Raw genomic sequence first — 19,896 nt, 5'->3', positions numbered from 1 at the left:
GTCTGGCCATGGGTGTGGGTCTGGGTGCAGGTCTGGACATGGGTGCGGGTCTGGGTGTGGGGGTGGGTCATGGGTGCAGGTCTGGGTCTGGACATGGGTGTGGGTCTGGGTGCAGGTCCGGACATGGGTGTGGGTCTGGGTGCAGGTCTGGCCATGGGTGCAGGTCTGGGTCTGGGTGTGGGGGTGGGTCTGGGTGCAGGTCTGGATGTGGGTGCAGGTCTGGGTCTGGGTCTGGGTCTGGGTCATGGGTGCAGGTCTGGGTCTGGGTGTGGGGGTGGGTCTGGGTGCAGGTCTGGGTCTGGGTGTGGGAATGGGTCTGGCTTCAGGTCTGGCCATGGGTGTGGGTCTGGGTGCAGGTCTGGCCATGGGTGCAGGTCTGGGTCTGGGTGTGGGGGTGGGTCTGGGTGCAGGTCTGGCCATGGGTGCAGGTCTGGGTCTGGGTCTGGGTGTGGGTCATGGGTGCAGGTCTGGGTCTGGGTGTGGGGGTGGGTCTGGGTGCAGGTCTGGACGTGGGTGCAGGTCCGGGGCGGGGGGGGGGGGCCGCGGGGCCGCGCAGCACCGGGCTGCGGCGCGTCGGCCGCTCGCAGCCGCCGACCTCCATCGCCGCCCTCAATTAACGGCCGCGTTAATTAGCGCCCAGCCCCGCCCGCTGCGGCCGCGGGGTCCGGGGGGTCCCGCTCGGGCCGGCCCCGCGCGGGGGGGGGGCCGAGCCGCCGGCCGCATCCCTCCTCCGCCCGCTCCCGCCCTGCCTGCGCGCCGGGGAGGAGCGGGCGGCCGCGCCGAGCCGAGCCGAGCCGAGCCGAGCCGTGCCGCGCCGAGCCGGGCCAGGCCACCCGCCGGGCCCCGCTCGCCATGGCCCCGCAGCGCCGCCGCCCCTGACGCCCCCCTCCCCCCCCCCCCCAATGCGGCTCCCGGGGGTGCTGGGGCTGGGGGTGCTGCTGGCCTGGGTGCCCCCCGCGCCCGCCGACACCTTCTCGGCCATGCTGAGCGTCCGGCAGGCGCTGGGCGCCGAGGGCCGCCTGCTCGCCCTCCTCGGCGCCCACCTGCGCGCCGAGAGCGACCGCCTGAGCCGCCTGGCCAGGTAGGCAGGGACCGGCCCGGGCTGCCCCGAAAAGGGGCTGGGGGGCTGGGGGGGGGCCGGGTGCCGGCAAGGGGCAGGCGCTGCCGAAACGCCGGGCGCCGACGGAACCGCGGCGGGAGGGTCGGCCGGTCCCAGAGGCGGCGGTCCCGAGCGGGCGCTTTGGTGCCGGAGGTGAGTGGGGGGGGTGTCTTTTTTTTGGGGAGGGGGGTTGAGGTGTTTGAGGTCAGCGGGCGCCGGCGCCTTGCAGGTTTTACAACAAGGTGCAGGCGCTGCACCAGGAGCCCGCGGCCTCGGTGGACAACCCCTTGCTGGCCTTCGGCCTCATCAAGCGCCTCCACTCCGACTGGCGCAACGTGGTCTACAGCGAGGCGGCCAGCGAAAACACACGTGGTATGGGGTCTGTCTGTCCATCCGTCCGTCCCCGCCCCCCCTCCCCCCCCCCCGCGGCCACCATACGTCCCTGGAGACGGTGGGGCAAGGTGGCACCTGCAAGAGGAGCGTGTGGGTTGGGGAGGGACAAGCTGGGAAAGAGGAGAAGAGGGGGGACGGGAAGGATGGGGAAAGGTAAGAGCGGTCCGGGTGGACAACCCTAGTTGTCCGGCGGCCGCCCGGCGCCGTCCCGCTCCCCGCAGAGCTCCAGGCCGGCTTCGAGGAGCTGCGGCAGGAGCTGCCGGGGCCGGAGGACCTGGAAGGGGCGGCCCAGGCGCTCATGCGGCTGCAGGACGTCTACGCGCTGAGCGTCAAGGGCTTGGCCAAGGGCGTCTTCGAGCCCGCCGGCGCCCACTCACCCCTCTACCGCCCCGGCCAGCCCGTCGCCCTCTCCGCCGACGACTGCTTCCACGTGGGCAAGGTGAGGAGGAGCCCGTGGGGCTCGCGGCCGGGAGCCGAGGGCTCTCGCGTCCCGGCGCCGGAGCGGAGCTCGGCCCCAGGGAGGCCCCTCCGACTCAGCCCGCAGGCAGCCGCCGGGCTTGAAGCCCGGCCCTGCGGCCGTCCCCTGCCCGGGGCAGGGGGGAAGAGCAGCGCGCCAAATCCGTGGGAGCGGATCGGGGTGCACTGATAGAAACTGAGTTTTTCGAGGCAGGATCCTCCCCCAGCGAGGTCATTGCAGAGCCAGGACCGAGTGGGGGAGTCCGGATGGGAGAGGATGGGATAGCACAGGATGGGATGGGCATTGGGAGGGGACGGGATGTAGGTGGGGGGGCAGATGGGATGGGATGGGAGAGGTGGTAGGTGGAGAAGGGATGGGGTGAGATGGGGTGGGACGGGACAGGATTGGTAGCAGGCAGGGGAGGGATGGGATGGGATGGGATGGGATGGGATGGGATGGGAGAGGTGGTAGGTGGAGGAGGGATGGGGCAGGACACAACAGGATGGGAGGTAGGTGGAGGAGGGATGGGACGGATGGCAGGTGGAGGAGGGATGAGAGGGGACAGGACAGGGGCCAGGTCCGCCCCGGTGGTGGGCCTGAGCGGCGCGGTGCCTCGCAGGTGGCCTACGACACGGGTGATTACTACCACTCCATCGCGTGGCTGGAGGAGGCCGTGGACCTCTTCCGCCTCTCCTACGGCAGCTGGAACACAGAGGACCGGGCCAGCCTGGAGGACGCCCTGGACCATCTGGCCTTCTCCTACTTCATGGTACGTCCACGGCACCTCCGTGTCCGAGTGACTCCCGGCTGCAGCTCAGTTTTTGGTTTCCCAGGTTGTCTCCATCACCGCAGTGCCTGGTGGTGGGGTGAAACTGGGGGCTCGGCTCCAAGCGGAAGGTGGCCGCGGTGGGAGGACGTTCACGGGCTCTCGCGTCTCCTCCTTGCAGGCAGGGAACGTCTCGCGCGCCCTGAGCCTCTCCAGGGAGTTTCTGCTCTACGGTACGTCGCCGGCAAGGGCAAATCGCTGGCATTAGACCCACCGCGTCTCCAAACCGGCCTCGGCCACGCCGTAAGGGCCTTGGTGGCACCCCATCGCCTCGTCCCTCCGCGGGCGGCGGTGGGGGAAGAGACGTTGATGTCACCTTGTCCCCGGCAGACCCCAGCAACCGCAGGGTGGCCAGGAACGTGGCACAGTACGAGAAGCTGCTGGAGGAGCGGGCGAGCGCGGAGCCGGGACCGCCGCGGCGGCCCGACGGCACCCGCCTGCGGACCCGCGACGCCTACGAGGAGCTGTGCCGGAGCCCGGCCCACTCCCGTCTCCATCGCTCGCCGCCGCCACCGGGCCTCCGCTGCGCCTACGAGACCAACGGCAGCCCCTACCTGCTCCTGCGGCCCGCCAAGAGGGAGACGGTCCGGTTGCGGCCCTACGTCGCCCTGTACCACGACTTCATCAGCGACGCCGAGGCCGAGACCATCAAGGCGCTGGCGGGGCCCCGGGTGAGCGCTGGCGGGTCCCACCACGTCCCATGGCGTCTCCTCGACGGGGCCGCCCGAGCACCGCTTTTCCCGGGCGGGTAGAAATCGGAGGAGGGTTTTATTTATAGCTGAAACCTTCTCAGAGGCTTTTTTTGCAGCCCAAGCTGCAAGCCCGGCTCAGCCCCTCCCTAGACCCCGAAGCTTTTTGGGAGAAACCAGGCGCTTCCCAGCACCCGCCTAGCCCGAATTCGCGGTATCTCGTGACGGTGCACGAGAAGGGGCCGATAGTGCCGGCTTGGTGATGCCTCAGGGTGGCGATTTATTAATTTTTTTTTTGGTCGAACCACCCCAACTCGCACCCAGGCGGTGGCGCCCGCTCGGGCCGGGTGCCCGGGTCGGGGTCCCACCGGGGCAGCCCCAGTTGGCCGCGGCCGGTGTCTCTGCCGCCGCTGAGCGGCCCCGTCTCCCCGCAGCTGCAGCGCTCCGTGGTCGCCTCCGGAGAGAAGCAGCAAAAAGCCGAGTACCGGATCAGCAAGAGGTAGGGGAGCACCCGAGGGCGCCTGGCGCGCGGCTCCCGAGGGCGCCCGGGCCCTCCCGGCGGCCGCGGGGCTCACGGCGGCGCGGCCCTGCAGCGCCTGGCTGAAGGACACAGCCGACCCGGCGGTGGCGGCAGTGGAGCGGCGCATCGCCGCCGTCACCGGCCTGGACGTGCGGGTGCCCTACGCCGAGTACCTGCAGGTGGTCAACTACGGGCTGGGCGGCCACTACGAGCCCCACTTCGACCACGCCACCGTAAGCGGGGGGACGGGGTGCTCCGCGGGGTCGTCCTCGGCGTGGTTCCTGGGTTGTTCTTGAGATGGTCCCAGCGTGGCCCTTGGGTTGTCCTCGGGATGGTCCCAGCATGGTCTCCAGGTTGTCCTCGGGATGGTCCCAGTGTGATCCCCGGGGTGTCCTCAGGATGGTCCCAGCGGGGTCCCCGGGGTGTCCCCGAGGCGGTCCCAGCGGGGTCCCTGGGGTGTCCCTGGGGTGTCCTCAGGGCTGTCCCAGCGGGGTCCCCGGGGTGTCCCCGAGGTGGTCCCAGTGCGGTCCCTGGGTTGTCCTCAGGGTGATCCCAGCGGGGTCCCTGGGGTGTCCCCGGGGTGTCCTCAGGGCGGTCCTGGGGGGGGTCCCCGGGGTGTCCCCGAGGTGGTCCCAGCGCGGTCCCCGGGGTGTCCTCAGGGCGGTCCCCCAGGGCAGTCCAGGCACGGCCAGGAACGGCAGCAGAGGAGCTGCCGAACGCGGGGGCAGAGGGAAGGACGGGAAAGAGAGGGAGGGAGAAGGACAGAGGGATGGAAGGACAGGAGGACAGAAAAGAGAGGGAGAAAGGGAAAGGGAGGAAGGGGGAGAGCGAGCGAAAGAGGAAGAGAAGGAAGAAGGAGAAAGAACGAAAGGAGGAGGAGGAGGAGGAAGAGGAGGAGGAGGAGGAGGAGAGGTGAAGGCCGAGCAGGAGGGAAGGAGGGATGGGGAGGGGAGGAGGAAACTCCGGACAGTTACAGTTCACCCCTGATGCTCCTCAACACCTCTCGGTGGAGAAGGAAGACTTTCCAACCAAGGTGAAAACATTCAGTTGGGTTAAAAGTCCTCAGATTTTTCTAGAGGGGACCAAAAAAAAAAAAAAAAGGCAAGTGGAAAGCAGCTCATTTAGGGCCATTTGGGCTAAAAGGCTTCGGTTCGCACAGAAAAGTAGTGCTGAGGCTCGAGTTCCCGTCACGGCCCGGCCTTCCCGGGGGATTTGCCCGCGGGCAGCTCGGGGCCGCAGCTTTCGGGCTGCGCGGGGCCTGACCGGCTCCTCTCTCCGGGGCAGTCCAGGAAGAGCCCCCTTTACAGAATGAAGTCGGGCAACAGGATCGCCACGGTCATGATCTACGTGAGTGCCCGCGCTCCCGGGCTCCGCGAGGTTGCAGTCGCGCGGTTTTTCGTAGGGCTCGGAGCTGAACGTGGTCTCCAGGAGGTTGCGGCCGCACGGTCGTCAGTAGGTTTCAGAGTGAACGTGGTCTCCAGGAGGTTGCAGCTGCATGGTCGCCAGTAGGGTTCAGAGTGAACGTGCTTTCAAGACGGAGAAGGAGCCCCCCAGGGAGGGGGGAGGCGAGGGCGGTCTCGCGCCTTGGTTTCCGCAGGGGCACGGGGACGAGCGAGGGCTCACGCTCCGGCGCCTTTTCCAGCTGAGCTCGGTGGAGGCCGGCGGCTCCACCGCCTTCATCTACGCCAACCTCAGCGTGCCCGTCGTGAAGGTGAGCGGGGGGCCCCGGCGAGCCCCCCCCCCCCGTGCCCGGCTTTGGGGAGGGTGGGGGGGTGCCCGAGGCCGGGGGCTGAGTCCCGGGGGTGCCGGCCCGGCCCTGCAGAACGGCGCCCTGTTCTGGTGGAACCTGCGGAGAAACGGCGAGGGCGACGGGGACACCCTGCACGCCGCCTGCCCCGTCCTGGCCGGCGACAAGTGGGGTAAGGGCGCCCGGCCGCGCGGGCCGCCGTGCCGTGCCGTGCCGTGCCGTGCCGTGCCCGGCCCACGCCGCTCCCGTCTCTCCCAGTGGCCAACAAGTGGATCCACGAGCACGGGCAGGAGTTTCGGCGGCCGTGCGGCCCCCGGCCGGAGGACTGAGCGCGGCGTGGGACTGAGGACCCTCTGCCCAGCCCGGGCGAAAGCCCCCCACCACGGGGGGGGTCTTTGCGCAGGGCCGGGGCCGGCCGCCCGCGGCGGGCGCTGGCGACAACCCCGTCGCTCCCGAATCTGGTGGAAATAAAGCCAAAAGGAGGCCGAAACGGAGTCTGGGAGAAGTGTCTTCCGCCGGGCTGCGCCGTGGGGCGCCCTGCCAGGCTCCGGCGGGGGCAGGCAGTCCGTGTCCCCCCACTGCCCCGCACCTCAGATTCCAGCTGTGACCCCAAATTTGCTCTCAGTCCCCTTTGCTCCTTCTCGTAACCTCAGATTAAAAAACGCCCGCAAGACTCCCTTGAGAAGGGCCCGCAGGGAGCAAGGGATACGGTATTGCCGTGGTAATCAGTCTGCTTCAGAGTTAACATTCGCATTGCGCCAGAGCTTCGCAAAGCCAAGACGCTCTCCTTGCCCAAAGGCAAGAGCTGGCAGCCAGATCGGCGCCACCAGCGAAGGGGCCGCGGGAGCCGTCCGTCCATCTGTCTGTCCGTCCATCCACCCGTGCCCCTAGCACAGGGGCGCTGGGCCGGGCCCCGCAGCTCTGCCTCGCGGCGTCGCCCGGCAGACGGGCCTTTTCTTTACTAAACCGCTCGGGTTTGGGTTTTAAAGGGTGCCAAAAAAAAAAAAAAAAAAGCGCCGATACTCGTAACGGGCCGCTGGGGTCTCGCAGGCTCCGGGGCAAAGCGAAACCGCGCTTCCGCGGCGCGGGAAGTGGCGCCTCTGCCCCCAGCCCTGCCCGACGCTCCCGGGATCCGTGCGTCACCGAGCCGCGGGGGCTGGCGAAACCGATCCCGCGTCTGACTTCGGAAATAAGTAAAAAAAAAGTAGAAATTTACGGAGTCAGCCCTTGAACGAGCCCGCCTCGCAAACTGCGTCTTCTGCCGAGCCTTGGGGTCTGCCGTTGTGGAAGTTTCCACCGATCCGCAATCCGACAGCCAGACCCAAGGGATCGAGAGGGGTTTCTAAATATCCAGAAGCCCCAGCATGCCAACGGCACCCTCCGAGTTCAAGCAGCCTCTTCCCGTGTCGCTGCTCTTACTCAGCAACAGTCAGAAGCCGAAGGCTCTGAAAAACCGCAGGGAAAAGCCGGGAATTGAGGGGGAGATTGTTGAGATTTCCCAATTTCAAATGAGTCAGAAAAGAGCATTTCTTGCCTCTGCAGTCACCGCGACCGCCAGCCTGCGCTTTTACCGAAGGACAATTCCTCTCTGCCTGTAGCTCCTTCCTCCCCGAAAAGGGAGGAGAAATTGCCGCAGGAGCGTTAGTGTTTCGGGGGGAAGCGCAGACTGCCCCGGGCGCGCAGAATCCCCCCCCGGAGCAGGCGGGATCCTCGCTCTGCCACCGCATCCGTCCGGGGCCGAGCGCCCGGCGTGGAGCAACGCCGCGGCGCATTCGCTCCCTCGCTCGCGTCCCAAACGCAAACGCGAAGCAGCGGGTTCTGCCCCGCTTTCCGAAATTTCAGAGGGCTCGAAAGCCGCAGAAGCGAACGAGAGCGGCACCCCACCGGCGCGCACGCGCGCGACGCCGCAGCCTCCGAGCCGCTCCGGCGCCCGCAGCTCCGACAGCCGGCACGTGCCCAAGGACCCCGCGGAATAAGACTCGGGAGCCACGCTCTGCTCGTTTAGTTTCTAATGATTTAGCCACAGGAGCGATCTGGGAAGGACCGAGGATCTTGCCAGTCTCCAGGATGCATCTGGACAAAGTCGTGCTTCTCCAGAATTTAATTTCAGAACTCGGCCGCTGCAGACCGTTTTAATCGGCTCGCAGCTAAAACCGGGATGGACGTTATCAAGGTCACAGTAAACTAATACAATAATTAACACGGTGACTTACGGAGAAAAAACGCCAGGAGCCACAAACTGCTCTTTCAACACCTGCGTGCCAACAGCCTACGGGCCAGGGGCAAGCGGCGCTCTCTGGAACTGGGCTTTCCTGTTTCCAGTTCAGGCGGCTCCTGCCCCAGTGCGTCAGCGAAGGGACACAGAGCGAGGCCCCAGCTTGCTGCGCCCAGGCCTCACCCGCGAGCGAAGCGGAAGAGAACAGCAGCTCTCTGTCGGGATAAATCCCCGCGGTCAGCTGGCCTTCAGCAGCTCTTCACGGCGCTCCCTCTTCCCCCACCTGCACCTCCCAAACGCAAAGCGGTCGTTACGGCTCTTGGCACCGGACGTATTTACAGCCACCCACTGCAGCTCCCGCGACCAGGCCAGCAGCAGACCTATGCTTCAGCAAAGCAGCGTTGAAACACCGCTTTCATCATACAGCACGAGCGCGCTACGGATGCAAGGCAAGAAAAAAAAAAAAAAATTCAGAAGACCAGCAACATAGAGAGGAAAACAGCTCCAAAACGTGTCTGCTCTTATGCTCGGGAGTGAGGGGGTTTTGGGGGGTCTTTTTTTGTTGTTGTTTTTTTTTTTTTTTTTAAGGAGAAGTGAAACCAATCTGACAAACCGCCTAGGGACAAACCCTGAAGAACAGCTCTCTGTGTAACTACTGCTTTTACATGGAAACACGGCAGGCAGGCAGCAAAACGTCTAGGAAGCATCAGTGAAAAGTCAAGGAAGTGTCTTTCCTCCAGTACTGGGGAGGAGCATTACCCAGTAAGCAGTTGCCTACAACCCTGTGCCAACATTAGCAGGACTGACTCCAGGCTCTTCCAATATTGTATCTGCTGCACGTTTTTGCATCTTTTCATCCAAAAGGTGCTGGTCTCCGCTCAGTTGAGTGTAGCGGCAACAAGAAGGGAAGCACAAACCCACTCCGGAGGCAGGGAACGGCCAAATAGGCAAAGGGCCTGTTGATCACATTGTTACCGCTGCTCTTGGGTCTTCCCCATGACCGCGGGCCAGAGTCCCCTGCCTGTTACACGCCCGCAGTGGACTGAGTTACTGAGGCTATGTGTCTCACTGAGAACCTGAAACAAATGTTGAGAAGGCTGCAAGACTCTCTGAAATGGAGCTCCCAGACCCCCCTCCCACCTTTCTGCTTCACACTCCTGTCCAAATTTGAACAGGAAAGTAGCATCTGGGCTCTTCCCACAGCTTAACCCTTAAGGCTGGCCTTGGTGAGATGAACCCTGAGCTCCCAATGAAGCCAATTCCTTGTCTGCTTTGGGGGAAAGAAATACATATATTAAAAAAAAAAAAAAACAAAACAAACCTAAGGGGCATTTCAAAGACGATTAGGCGATTCCATGGAGAAATCCTGAAGCCTTTGGATTTGCTGCAATGCCCTCTGTGGATCTGGACTTCCAACAGCCCCTTTGCAGTTGGGTCCAAAAAAGCCTGAGAATTCACGGAGATTGGTATGACTGACTACTCGGGATTTCAGGAGGTCTTTCCTTGCGGCAGCAGAGAGGAGCCTGCTTCCACAGGTCTGGAGAGCTTTGCATGATCTTCAACACAAGCTGCTTCCCAGCAAGGAAGTCCCTAACCATTTACACATCCTGGAGAACTAGTTCTAGGGGATGAATCTCACACCAACTTCTCATTGCTGCTGAACTGGAGAGATGAAAGGATATGGATACATCACAGTGGCCTCTGGTGCAGTTTATTTACAATGGGACTCAGTGCTGAAGAACACCGGGGTATTAACGAGAACACCAGGGTATTAACAAGCAGGAAACACACTAGGAGGGAAAAAAGAGAGAGGAGAAAACGTCATACATTAAAATTCAAGTATTCTCTGCAAATATTTGATGCTCTAGCACCCTAAAGTTAAATATCCAAAGTAAATGAAATCTATCATGTAGGTTAAAATCAACATTGCTGCACTCAGCTGTAACTTGTAAGATACGTAACAGTAGGAAGCACAAAAGCTTTTTATATCAGACAGTATGGCTAGCAAGCCACCTCAGTTCCTCCAGGCCTTCTGTTTTAAAGCTGCTGTTGCTGCAACCACAAGAGCAGAAGCAACAGGCTAGCTGTCTTTAAAGACTTGCAGCAATAGCACAGGTTGCCAAATACCCGGTAGGGATTTGAAATTATAACGCAGTACAGTCTTTTGGTCTTCTCCCTTCCCTCATCATTTACATATCTTCCTACACTATATCCTTTCATTGGATTTAAAATATGCACTCCTGACTGCACTGTTTCACCCCCAAGGGCATAGCATAAAGGGGAAAAAGAGAGAAACAGATCACTCAGCAATACCCTTTCTAGTATTGCCAGTCCTATAATTACGCATTTTAGGGCTTACAATTTCTGTCAAAGGAATTCTTAAGTAAAAGCAGCGAGATTTTTCAGGGCTGCTGAGGAAACATGCTTGGCTTACTCTACCACTCACCTGAAAGATGACTCTAAAATAGATCAATACCTTCTAAGCACTGGTTTAGTTATTGCCTTTAGGGCAATATGGTACTGTAACTGAGACTGCAGGAGCCTTTTCAGTCAACCTTGTAACTCTATCACTCACCACCTACTCTCATTGCTGTATGGCTGACTGCAGAGGCCTGGCTGCTGTAGTTCATTCTGATAAGAAAACACAGGAGGTAAGTATAAAGTCTGCAAGATGAAGCACACAGCTTTATCTTTCTAATTTCACTGATATTTCTTGGCCAAAGAAATATGGTGCAAATTGCTTCCAAGATACAGGGACTTGACTATTTAAATAAATACTATTCAAACTAAGTAACAGAAAGCTTGCAATTTTGCCTTCCAGGAGGTTATAAAGAAATCAGCCAGGTATGATCTGCTTCTCTCCTTCCTTCCATGGAAGGAGATTTTATTAACACAAATTAATATGTGAAAAGTTTAGACTGAACACAAACATCAAATACACTACAGGCTATGATTTAAAGCTGTTTGTTTACATGCTGCTTTCAGCATTACGCCAAAACTCCAAGCTACCTCCCACACTGAGAGCCACAAATTCACACAGTAAGAGCAAGAACTCTATTTCAAGGACTGCACAGTTCTAGCACCCGCAGACTTACCACTGGAATCCACCGATGGGCTCTGTAAACCTGTGACGGATCAGGAACGTCGCAACAGCTTCAGCAACCTGAGAAAGGCAAAATTGATCAGAATTTAAAGGGACATGAAGACAACAAGAAATTCGGCCAGTTATCAAAGGCTGCGCAATGGCAGCAACAGTACCTCTCCTCAGGACCCGCCATGCAGTGGTCAAGTTTGTTTCTTTAAAACTAGAAGCTCTATGTTACAGTACCATAAAGTAACTACACACTTCCACCATTACTCTGACACTCACCACACAATCAAGAGCTGGAAAAACTTTTTGCTATCTCTTGCAGTACTTTTAAAATAATGTCTAAATTTAGTAGGTAAAAAGGTCAGGCTGAATCACTATTAAGTTATTCTTATAAAGAATAACCCAATACAGTAAGCTGACAGTAATAATAATATTTACAATTTATAATATAAAGAAAAATAATTTAAGAGCTCACTATGTTTAGATAACAATCCCTATTTCACATTGGTAAACTGAAGCACAAAGAGATTGAGTTTTACATTCATGGCAGTCAGCATGGAACAAAACCAGGTGTTTCCAACCACAGTCTCCATTTGTGTATCACATTTCTGTGTCTCTCTAGACACTAAGCTCAGCAATATATGCAACTACTGCTGCTCTGACTGTCTGTAAACCACTCCAAGCACATTTGTTTCATATTTGGAAAATGTGAGCCACCCAACTTGGCAAAATACAGACCAACTCCAAAAGCTGCAGCTTAACACTAGAGGGAGTGGAAAATTTGAAGAGAAAAGGCAGGGAGGATAAATCAGCCCACATTCCATCTGATAAGCTAGTTACATCACTACCAGCTTGCGTGTTAAATCTATAACCAAGCCAAGCCCCACGTCTCAAGTTACATAGGCACGCTGCATCTCAGCCCAGGCTTTCAAGCTCGCTTAAAGAATATGATTTAACCCAAGTTGCTTTGTGAATAGCCAGTTACGATATTGCCAAAAAAGTCCTTGAAGTATAATCGCAGCTTCAGAAGTGGTAGAACTCTTCAGCACCTAAGCTGTGAAAACCGTGACCTATCTAGCCTCACTGCTGCAGTGGAGCTCACCTTGTCTGGAGCATCTTCATGGACCGCATGGCCACATTGCGGGAGGACTTGCATCTGAAACTTCCCTGCAGATGAAAAGAGTCACCGGAGCAGCTTTTTAAGTGGTCTTGATTTCTATCAGCAATAGTTTAGGCAGGTAATTTTTGTGAATATGGGGGACATCTACTCTAAGACTAAATAGTAGGACTAAAGACACCAAACCCTTAAAAGCACTCTGAATTTATGAACTCTTCTAAAAAGGATCTCTCATTCTCTACAAACAAACCACGGTTTGTTTGTAAAAATCTCTCTTCCCCTGGTGAAGAGGGATTAAGGAAGTCAGATGCATTTCAGGCAAACTCCACAATACACACGTCAGACAGTTCAAACAGAAAGCAAGAATTGTCTGCTTAATTCATTTTCCCCAGCTGTACTTAGAGTAGGTTCCTGGGAGCCAACATGAAGCAAAATCTTTTAGAACTTCTTGTGAGAAGGTGATAGGTGAGACCATCTTTCAGAGTTGAGACTACTATCAGATCTACCTTAACATGATGACTATCCTACTACCCATGTTACTTCCCAGTACCGATTGCTCTGGAAATTTGTGAAACCAGAAGGAAAAATGCATCCATGGAGATGCTTAATCTTTATTTGATGCCTGCCAGAAATAACAGGAAACCAGATGGTTTTGGATGGTCCCAAATGTTCTAGCTAGGAGCAACAGCAATGACATTAAAAAGGGAAAAACAGATTAGAAAGAAATCCTCACAATTATCCTGATCCCCCAAGATAAGTGTGGCAGCCCCATTACTGGAAACACTTAACACTAGACTGAACAAAAACCATGCCAACAGCTCTGCACAAGTACTAATTAGACCCTTTCCTTCTCAACTTTTCCATCTCTTCTACAACCACAGACAGTCAGGAATCACTTTGGAATGGACTAAATTCTTTAATGCACATTTGTTTTAATACAGACTGCACCTGGTAAGAGACCATTCCAGCTGTCTCTTGTTCAGGTACCCATGGCAACAAGCTATCATCCAAAAAGAGCATTACAGTAACAATATTAAATATTTACCTTGCATCTGTCCAATTGTTAGATCTTTATCCAGTCTGTCAACACCTACATTCAAATAAACAGAGGTATTGGTGAAAAGCCAGAGAGAATACAACTGTCAAAGCAGAGCTTTACTAGAGATTTTGAAAGAGACATCTGGTGTGAAAAATGTAAAAGACACATCATCTCTGATACCCGCTAGGATGCTTCACTGATGCATTTCAGGAGAGTAGAGTGACAGGAAAGATTCTAGTCAAAAATGTAAAAAACATATCCTTCTCTACAAGTGAAAAGGGTATTTAGCTTGGTTAAGCTCTGTATTCCCTATCAGGGCCCCAAAAGAGCCTATAGCTGGCTGTAGAACAGTGACACTGACTTTTGGGTGTAAGTTCAAATACAGCCTACATCTGTAGGAAAAGGTAACAGTAGTGGAGGCTGAAGAGCTGCTTGAAAGGGTCCTGTTTGTTCAGCGCCATCTCAGCCATACAATAAAAACACCTGTCCAACAGCAGCAATACACAGTATGTCATTATATGCTATTTTGATATCAGAGGCTCTGATCTAATTCCAAATCTGCATGGAAAAAAAAATCAAATGAACTGGTTTATGGTATTTCAAGATACATAGGAAAACCAGGATGGAAGAGATGGTCTGCTATTCTCAGCGCAAAACAATAGCCAAATGCCAACCCTATTTTCTAACAAACAGATGAAACACCACTGAAGCGAAGAGCCATTGAACAGACAAAACTGGAAGAGATACCTACCAGCTAAAAGCAACAGCTTTGGAGTTGGACAGCTTAGGAAGAGGTTAGATAAACCCCTGAACCAACCATCCCAGTACTTTTCTGTTTTCGCCAATTCAATTCGCCACGTGTATAGGTGCTCTTTCTTCGTCTGCCGGAAACGGAAAGAGCTCTGCATTAGAAATCAGTAAAACAGCTCAAGCAAAATGAACTCTCGGTGCCACAGTTTTTTTAAAAAAATACTGGCTCCCTCTGGTGGATTACACTCCCAGCAGACAATTCTTCTTGCTTCTAAATTTCTCTTCCACGTGACAGTTTCTCTCCGTATCACAGCCAAAGCACAGAAGTAGGGAGCAAGAAAAGCGGCAGCAGCAGCAGCTACAAACAGCCCTGCAGTTTTCAGGGCTCTCAATTTATCCTTTTTTTTCACTAGCAGAGATAGCTCATGAATAGTCAGAATATTCAGACCCGGCTCTCCGCAAGGCCTGGACGACATGGAAACACAAGGTGCCAAGTTGGCTACAACTATTTCCCCTGAGTACTTCAGACTCCTAGGCTGCAACCGGCTGTATGACCTCCTGAATGCTAATGAGTCTTTGTAATGAGCAAAATACCACCAAGGCTCAGAGAAGAGCATTCTTCCTTCAGGACAGAAGTCTCATTTCAGGCCATATGCACTAAATCTGTAAACATTTGAGAAAAGAAAACTAAACACACACGCTAACACACACTTTAAATTGATCATTCAAGATGGAATCAATAGCGCAAGACCATAAAGAAAATAATAGCCCCAGAATAATATTTCAGGTCACTGGAGTTGCTCCCATTTATTTTGGATATATATATATTTATATATTTATATCTAAATTTATATCTAAATCCATGATTTAGATAAATGCTAGCTACTTTTCCTGCATGGGAGTTTCATGCAAAGACACAAATGAATTGAAAATACAACAAGAAACTCCCTACCTCTGTGTCATCTTCTTTCTTCCTTTTGTTGACAGAGCCTCCCCCTTCATCATCATCATCTTCCTCCTCTTCCTCTTCAATAATGCCCTCCACTATGGCTTTAGGACATTCAGGACTGGCAGCTCCTTCACACCTGTGAAAATAAAACTAGAAACCGATTCCTTCCAAAACAAAACAAAACAAAAAAGCATGTTTTAACCTCGAGCAGTCAGCAATTTCTCAGATACTGGCTGAGAAAAATCCCCCCTGCCAAGTGCAAGAGTGGCTGTGCATCAAAGACGCAGACAGGACTAGCCACAGGACAGAGTGCTTGTGCAGCAAACATACCCCAGTGCAAATGTGAGCGTCAACAGCTACTTAAAGGAAGAGGAGGAAGTCAAGTAAGCAGCAGCTTCTCTTTACAGAGTATGAGACACATCTGTAAAGGCTCCAGATGTGTCAAGGATTGCAACAGCACAGGCAGGTCACTTTGATCTGCTCGCCCCCCCCAACTCACCATGGACCACTCCTAAAACGCAATGGACAGTTAAGCAGTTCCTAGTAAGAAGTGAAAGATACCCAGAAGGCCAACATCTCTGAAGTGACCTCAGACTAATATTTATTTCCTTAATGTATATAAAAAGGCAGCCAAAACAAGGAATAACACAACCAACAGCAGTTAACTTTTTAAAACATAGGTCTTGGTGGAGTCCTCTGCCCCAGTGAAATTTTGGTCAGTTTTTCTCAGAGTGCCATAACTATGCTTCAGTGGTGCTGTGGATATCACCTGTGACCAAATGACACCTGCATTTGCTAGAAAAAATATTCACTTTCAGGTACCTTTATGTGTTGTCATATGGGTATTGTAAAACATACAAGAATATTTGAAGAATAGTTCAAAGAAAAAACAACCTACTGTTTGACTTGACCGACCATAGAAACTCTTGCAGATTCAAGATTTCTTATTTGTCCACTTTTTACACTAGAAAAAAAATAGAAGAAAGGCAGAAATAGTTACAAAATGGAAGTCAAACAGGTACATTTTTAAGTAACTAGCAGGCCCAGAAATTGGAGCAAAAACCCTTTACAGTTCACAATTTCCCCAAACCATCCCCAAATCATCTGTTCTCAGAAGTCATTCTGAATACAGATACATGGCTCACACTACGTGATGACTTATTTGAATCCTCTAAGTCATTGTGACTTGTGTATTTCATTACAGGGGAGAACTGCTGACAAGAAAAAGTGAAATAAGGTTATACCCACTTCATTGTTGACACAGGAAGAGGGAAAAACTATGCTGGTATTCAGAGATGGAACTAGACTTTCTGCTCTCCAATCTACAAACCTAACCACAACGTCTTGTCTTTTCAAACTCAACTGCTGAAGGTGTAATTTCTTCTGCATGAGAATTAGCAAGTCCCATTTCTTACAGATAGAAAAGAACAGTGAGACATTCCAAACAGATGGGACATTTACAAGGAGGTTGTAATTAAGACCAGTGAAGCTTCCTCTTAGTTAAAGCTCTTAGAGGCTCCTTCTCCATTACCTAATCAACTCTCCCAGAAAATGAATTATCCTCGAGACCTCTCTCTCTCCTTGTCAAATCAACCAAGGAATTGGTAATGATAGTTGGGGAAGTGAGCTGGGAGAAAACAGATAAATCATATACACCTTGTTTCCCTCACGAGTCCGGCTAAAAAGGAAAGTGATTTTAGAGAGTACCTAAGCCCATGCATTACCTCCACTCAATTGCATTCTCAAGCGACTTGAACGTTTTGGGACGACTCCTTAAGAAGTTCTGCATGCTGTTCAGTGCATCCATGGCTGTACCTAAAAATAAAATATTTTTACTTTACGACATCTGATAAATTGGCTTGGCCCTTTAAATGGGACTGGCTACCAGAGAATACCCTGAGAGAGCTGGGGCTCACTGGGGATTTAAGGCAGTTGAGAAAAGTACAGTCCTAAGTCTTCTAGTCATACCTGCTCCTATATTAGAAAATTAGTATCTGAATGTTCTACTAGTTCAAATAGTAAGTTCAAAAAAGCAGTAAACTTTCATCAGCATCATGCATTATTCAAAAAAAAAAAAAAAGAGAGAGAGAGAGAAAAGAAAAAGAAAAAAGCACTCCTCCAGCACCCCTCCCTGCTAACAAGAAAGTACTGCAAGTAAATTAATGGTAAAAAAGCAGAGCCCACCTGGGAAAAGCAAAAGGAGGGATCACACTAGAAAGACTATTTTATGCAGGTAACATCTGTTAAGAAGACGGAATTGGAACTGGTTTAACAACCGAGCAAAATTCTCTGTACTCAGGGATTTGGGGATAATCAAAAACAGATCAGTACGAAAGACAACCATATCCAAGGGTACACACACTTACCTTCCACTACATCTATCATGCACAAACCCAGTAAACTTGGCACCAAATTTGCCGCCGCTGTGTGCACTGCAATGGCACCACCCATGCTGTGCCCAATCAGCATGATAGGGGGAGGGAGGTCCCCATACAGAGCTTCAACCACGTTTCCAACATCTCTGCCAAATTGAGAGAAACACACAGTCGGCATTTCTACCTTGATACGTTTCTGAAGCAGACTTGCAAAACGGGAAGAGAAAATGCAGATCCAAGCCAGATGTCCTGCTCCAAATTGTCTGCTCACTCCCTCCATCCCAGTGCTAATGATCCCACCCCACACATTTGCCTTCAGTCTTCTCCATCTAGTACAAGAGAGACATGGAGCTACTGGAAAGAGTCCAGCGTAGGGCTACAAAGATGATGATAGGGCTGGAGCACCTGCCCTATGAGGAAAGGCTGCAAGAGCTGGGCCTGTTTAGCCTGGAGGAGAGAAGACTGAGGGGGGATCTTATTAATATGTATAAGTACCTGAAGGGAGAGTGTCAAGGAGATGGGGACAAACTCTTTTCAGTTGTCCCATGTGACAGGACAAGAGGCAAAGGGCAGAAATTGAAGCACAGGAAGTTCTGCCTGACCGTGAGGGGGAATTTCTTCCCTGTGAGAATGATGGAGCACTGGACCAGGTTGCCCAGAGAGGTGGTGGAGTCTCCTTCTGTGGAGATCTTCAAGGCCCGCCTGGATGCAACCCTGTCTAACATGCTCTAGGTGACCCTGCTTGAGCAGGGAGGTTGGCCTAGATGATCTCCAGAGGTCCCTTCCAACATTACTGATTCTATGACTTTAACCCAGAAGTAACTGTGACCAGTGTATTTGCTTACGTACCAATACTGGAAATCACACAAGCCAATGGTTTCCTGAACAAACACCTAAGTTCCCTTTCTATTAACAGAAAATGCTCATTAACAAGAACAAAAATAACTGAAGAGAACATTTTACATTGACATCAGTTGGTGGGAGATTTAAGGTGACAGAACTGGCAAATCCTCTTGCATGGAAGTGTAGATTAAGGAATTAGCAGTTTTGAAAGGAGAAGTCTTTTCCAATTAAAGAGAGGAAAATAACCAAGCCCTATTGACCAAGACAGAGATTAACAACATCAAACACAAACAACAAGATTCAGACTCTCTCTGAAGCATAGCTACTACAGGGCAAGGAGCAATTTCCCTGGCTTTTCCGTAAGGCACCCACCTCCAGGTTCTTATACACAAGTTGTCACTGCAATATGTGAATGCTGGCTCACACCAGTCACAAAAAAACTAAGCAACAGCAGAGCTAAGGCCTGAACTCTACTGAAGACCACAACAATTTGAGACTCAAAGACATCAAAAGTGGCTTTCCTGACAAAACATTCACAGGAACTGAAAAACCTGATGGCACTGCACCTAGTAAATGGAAAAGTTAAAAGGAAGGTTGCCTAGTTTGTTTGCTCAGCCAAAAAGAAAATGACTCAAAGATTTAATAAAATCTGAAAAACAGCTATAATTTAATGCTCTAATACAAAGGCTGATTAGAATAACTTTCAAGTTCATTGCTAGGAGGACAGAAAGGCTTAAAACAAAAGGCAACTTGTTTTCACCCATGCTAGGGCTTCTCCAGATCTAAAAAAACCCCCTGATTGTTTTATACGGCATCTCCTCAGAACACTAACACATCAGGAGCTGACAAGCTGTAAGTGGTAGCAATAAGGTATGCAATGGAAGTCAGAATACATTTCACACATGGCCTCCCCACAACAAACCAAGTGGATTTGTTCATATGAAGGTTACAAAGTCCTTCATGACTTAATTGTTCATAGGAAGGAGTCTCTTTGCACTAAGTGTGGACATAATCTAATGGGCTTAGTAATATGTATTTGCTTTTCTTACAGCTTGTCAAGAGGGGGATTTGCATCCCAAAGCAGATCATTACAGTCCGGAAAAGCAGCTCCCTCCATGCTTGAAAGTCTCAGTCCGTGACCGATTATTTGGGGATGCCTCCAGTCAAGGTGAGCATGCCCTCCATGTTCACTCAAGGAGCAGAGGAAGAGCTAAAGCAATGATTTCAAGTTAAAATGTCCAAGTCAGTTATGTCTGAGGAAATCTTTCCCCTTCTGTTAGGGAATCTCTAGTACATGTTTTAGAATGTTGCTGGTTTAGTGTTCACTGCAATAAAGCCACTGATCTTTAAACTGCATTTAAACCTGAGGACATGTACAGAACAAGTCCAGTTTGGAACCTGACTCAGCTGGTAGAGATTTCAAGTACATTTCAAACCATCCCAAAATGGAAGGAAGGCAAGAGGTAACCAGCAGAAGGATGTGAAATGAAACTATTTCCCATCTCCCTCACACAAGGTTGCATGTCTTCTGGTATTTCAGTCAAGAAAACAAAACAAAGATTTGTGAAAAGTGAAATACTGAAGAGAAAGTAAGTTTTCTTACTTTGACATAGTTTCTGCAGAAAGATCTTCAGGATTCCTAACTTTTGTTTCTCCTAAAAACAATAAAAAGGTTAATTTCACATAAACTGAAAACCTTCAGAACCCTTAGGCCTTACAGTAGGAACTGTACACAGCTTTTTGGCACAGTCATTAAGAAAGAGCCTACTTCTGTTCACATGAATAT

The 19,896-nt window shown here is 52.6% G+C and overlaps 2 protein-coding genes across 10 annotated transcripts in view; one reads left to right on the top strand and one right to left on the bottom strand.

The window, feature by feature from the left end:
• The first annotated feature begins 798 nt into the window (after positions 1–798).
• On the top strand, positions 799–6,221 carry P4HA3 (prolyl 4-hydroxylase subunit alpha 3). Of its 6 annotated transcripts, none has more exons than XM_062578452.1 (12): positions 799–1,081; positions 1,329–1,471; positions 1,714–1,931; positions 2,569–2,718; positions 2,897–2,948; positions 3,106–3,446; positions 3,899–3,963; positions 4,058–4,217; positions 5,274–5,331; positions 5,582–5,695; positions 5,807–5,903; positions 5,990–6,221. In XM_062578452.1, the coding sequence occupies exons 1-12, from the start codon at positions 903–905 to the stop codon at positions 6,075–6,077; spliced, it is 1,665 nt and encodes a 554-aa protein (XP_062434436.1). In that variant the 5' UTR covers positions 799–902; the 3' UTR covers positions 6,078–6,221. The 6 variants fall into 6 exon arrangements, with proteins under 6 accessions (XP_062434436.1, XP_062434461.1, XP_062434445.1 ...); XM_062578477.1 differs by having other exon boundaries at positions 5,269–5,331; positions 5,627–5,695; XM_062578461.1 differs by having other exon boundaries at positions 1,675–1,931; positions 5,627–5,695.
• Positions 6,222–7,725: 1,504 nt separating this feature from the next.
• The window catches only part of PPME1 (protein phosphatase methylesterase 1), a 34,805-nt gene continuing 22,634 nt past the window's right edge, over positions 7,726–19,896 (bottom strand). The window contains exons 5-15 of one of the 4 annotated variants that reach the window (XR_009957343.1): positions 19,714–19,765; positions 17,259–17,413; positions 16,617–16,707; positions 15,791–15,856; positions 14,896–15,028; positions 13,945–14,074; positions 13,200–13,244; positions 12,140–12,204; positions 11,042–11,109; positions 10,522–10,577; positions 7,726–9,736 (exon numbers count right to left, since the gene is read on the bottom strand). Coding sequence is in view for 1 of the 4 variants with exons in the window: in XM_062567484.1 (XP_062423468.1) it covers positions 9,718–9,736; positions 11,042–11,109; positions 12,140–12,204; positions 13,200–13,244; positions 13,945–14,074; positions 14,896–15,028; positions 15,791–15,856; positions 16,617–16,707; positions 17,259–17,413; positions 19,714–19,765 (824 nt within the window). In the remaining 3 variants the exon portion in view is untranslated. The remainder of the gene's footprint in view (positions 9,737–10,521; positions 10,578–11,041; positions 11,110–12,139; positions 12,205–13,199; positions 13,245–13,944; positions 14,075–14,895; positions 15,029–15,790; positions 15,857–16,616; positions 16,708–17,258; positions 17,414–19,713; positions 19,766–19,896) is intronic. The other 3 variants (XR_009957341.1, XR_009957342.1, XM_062567484.1) reach the window with 3 other exon arrangements.

The sequence above is a fragment of the Rhea pennata genome, chromosome 1 (genome assembly GCF_028389875.1).
Source record: "Rhea pennata isolate bPtePen1 chromosome 1, bPtePen1.pri, whole genome shotgun sequence".
NCBI classification, from domain to species: Eukaryota; Metazoa; Chordata; class Aves; order Rheiformes; family Rheidae; genus Rhea; species Rhea pennata.
This window is presented reverse-complemented; position numbering and strand designations above follow the sequence as displayed.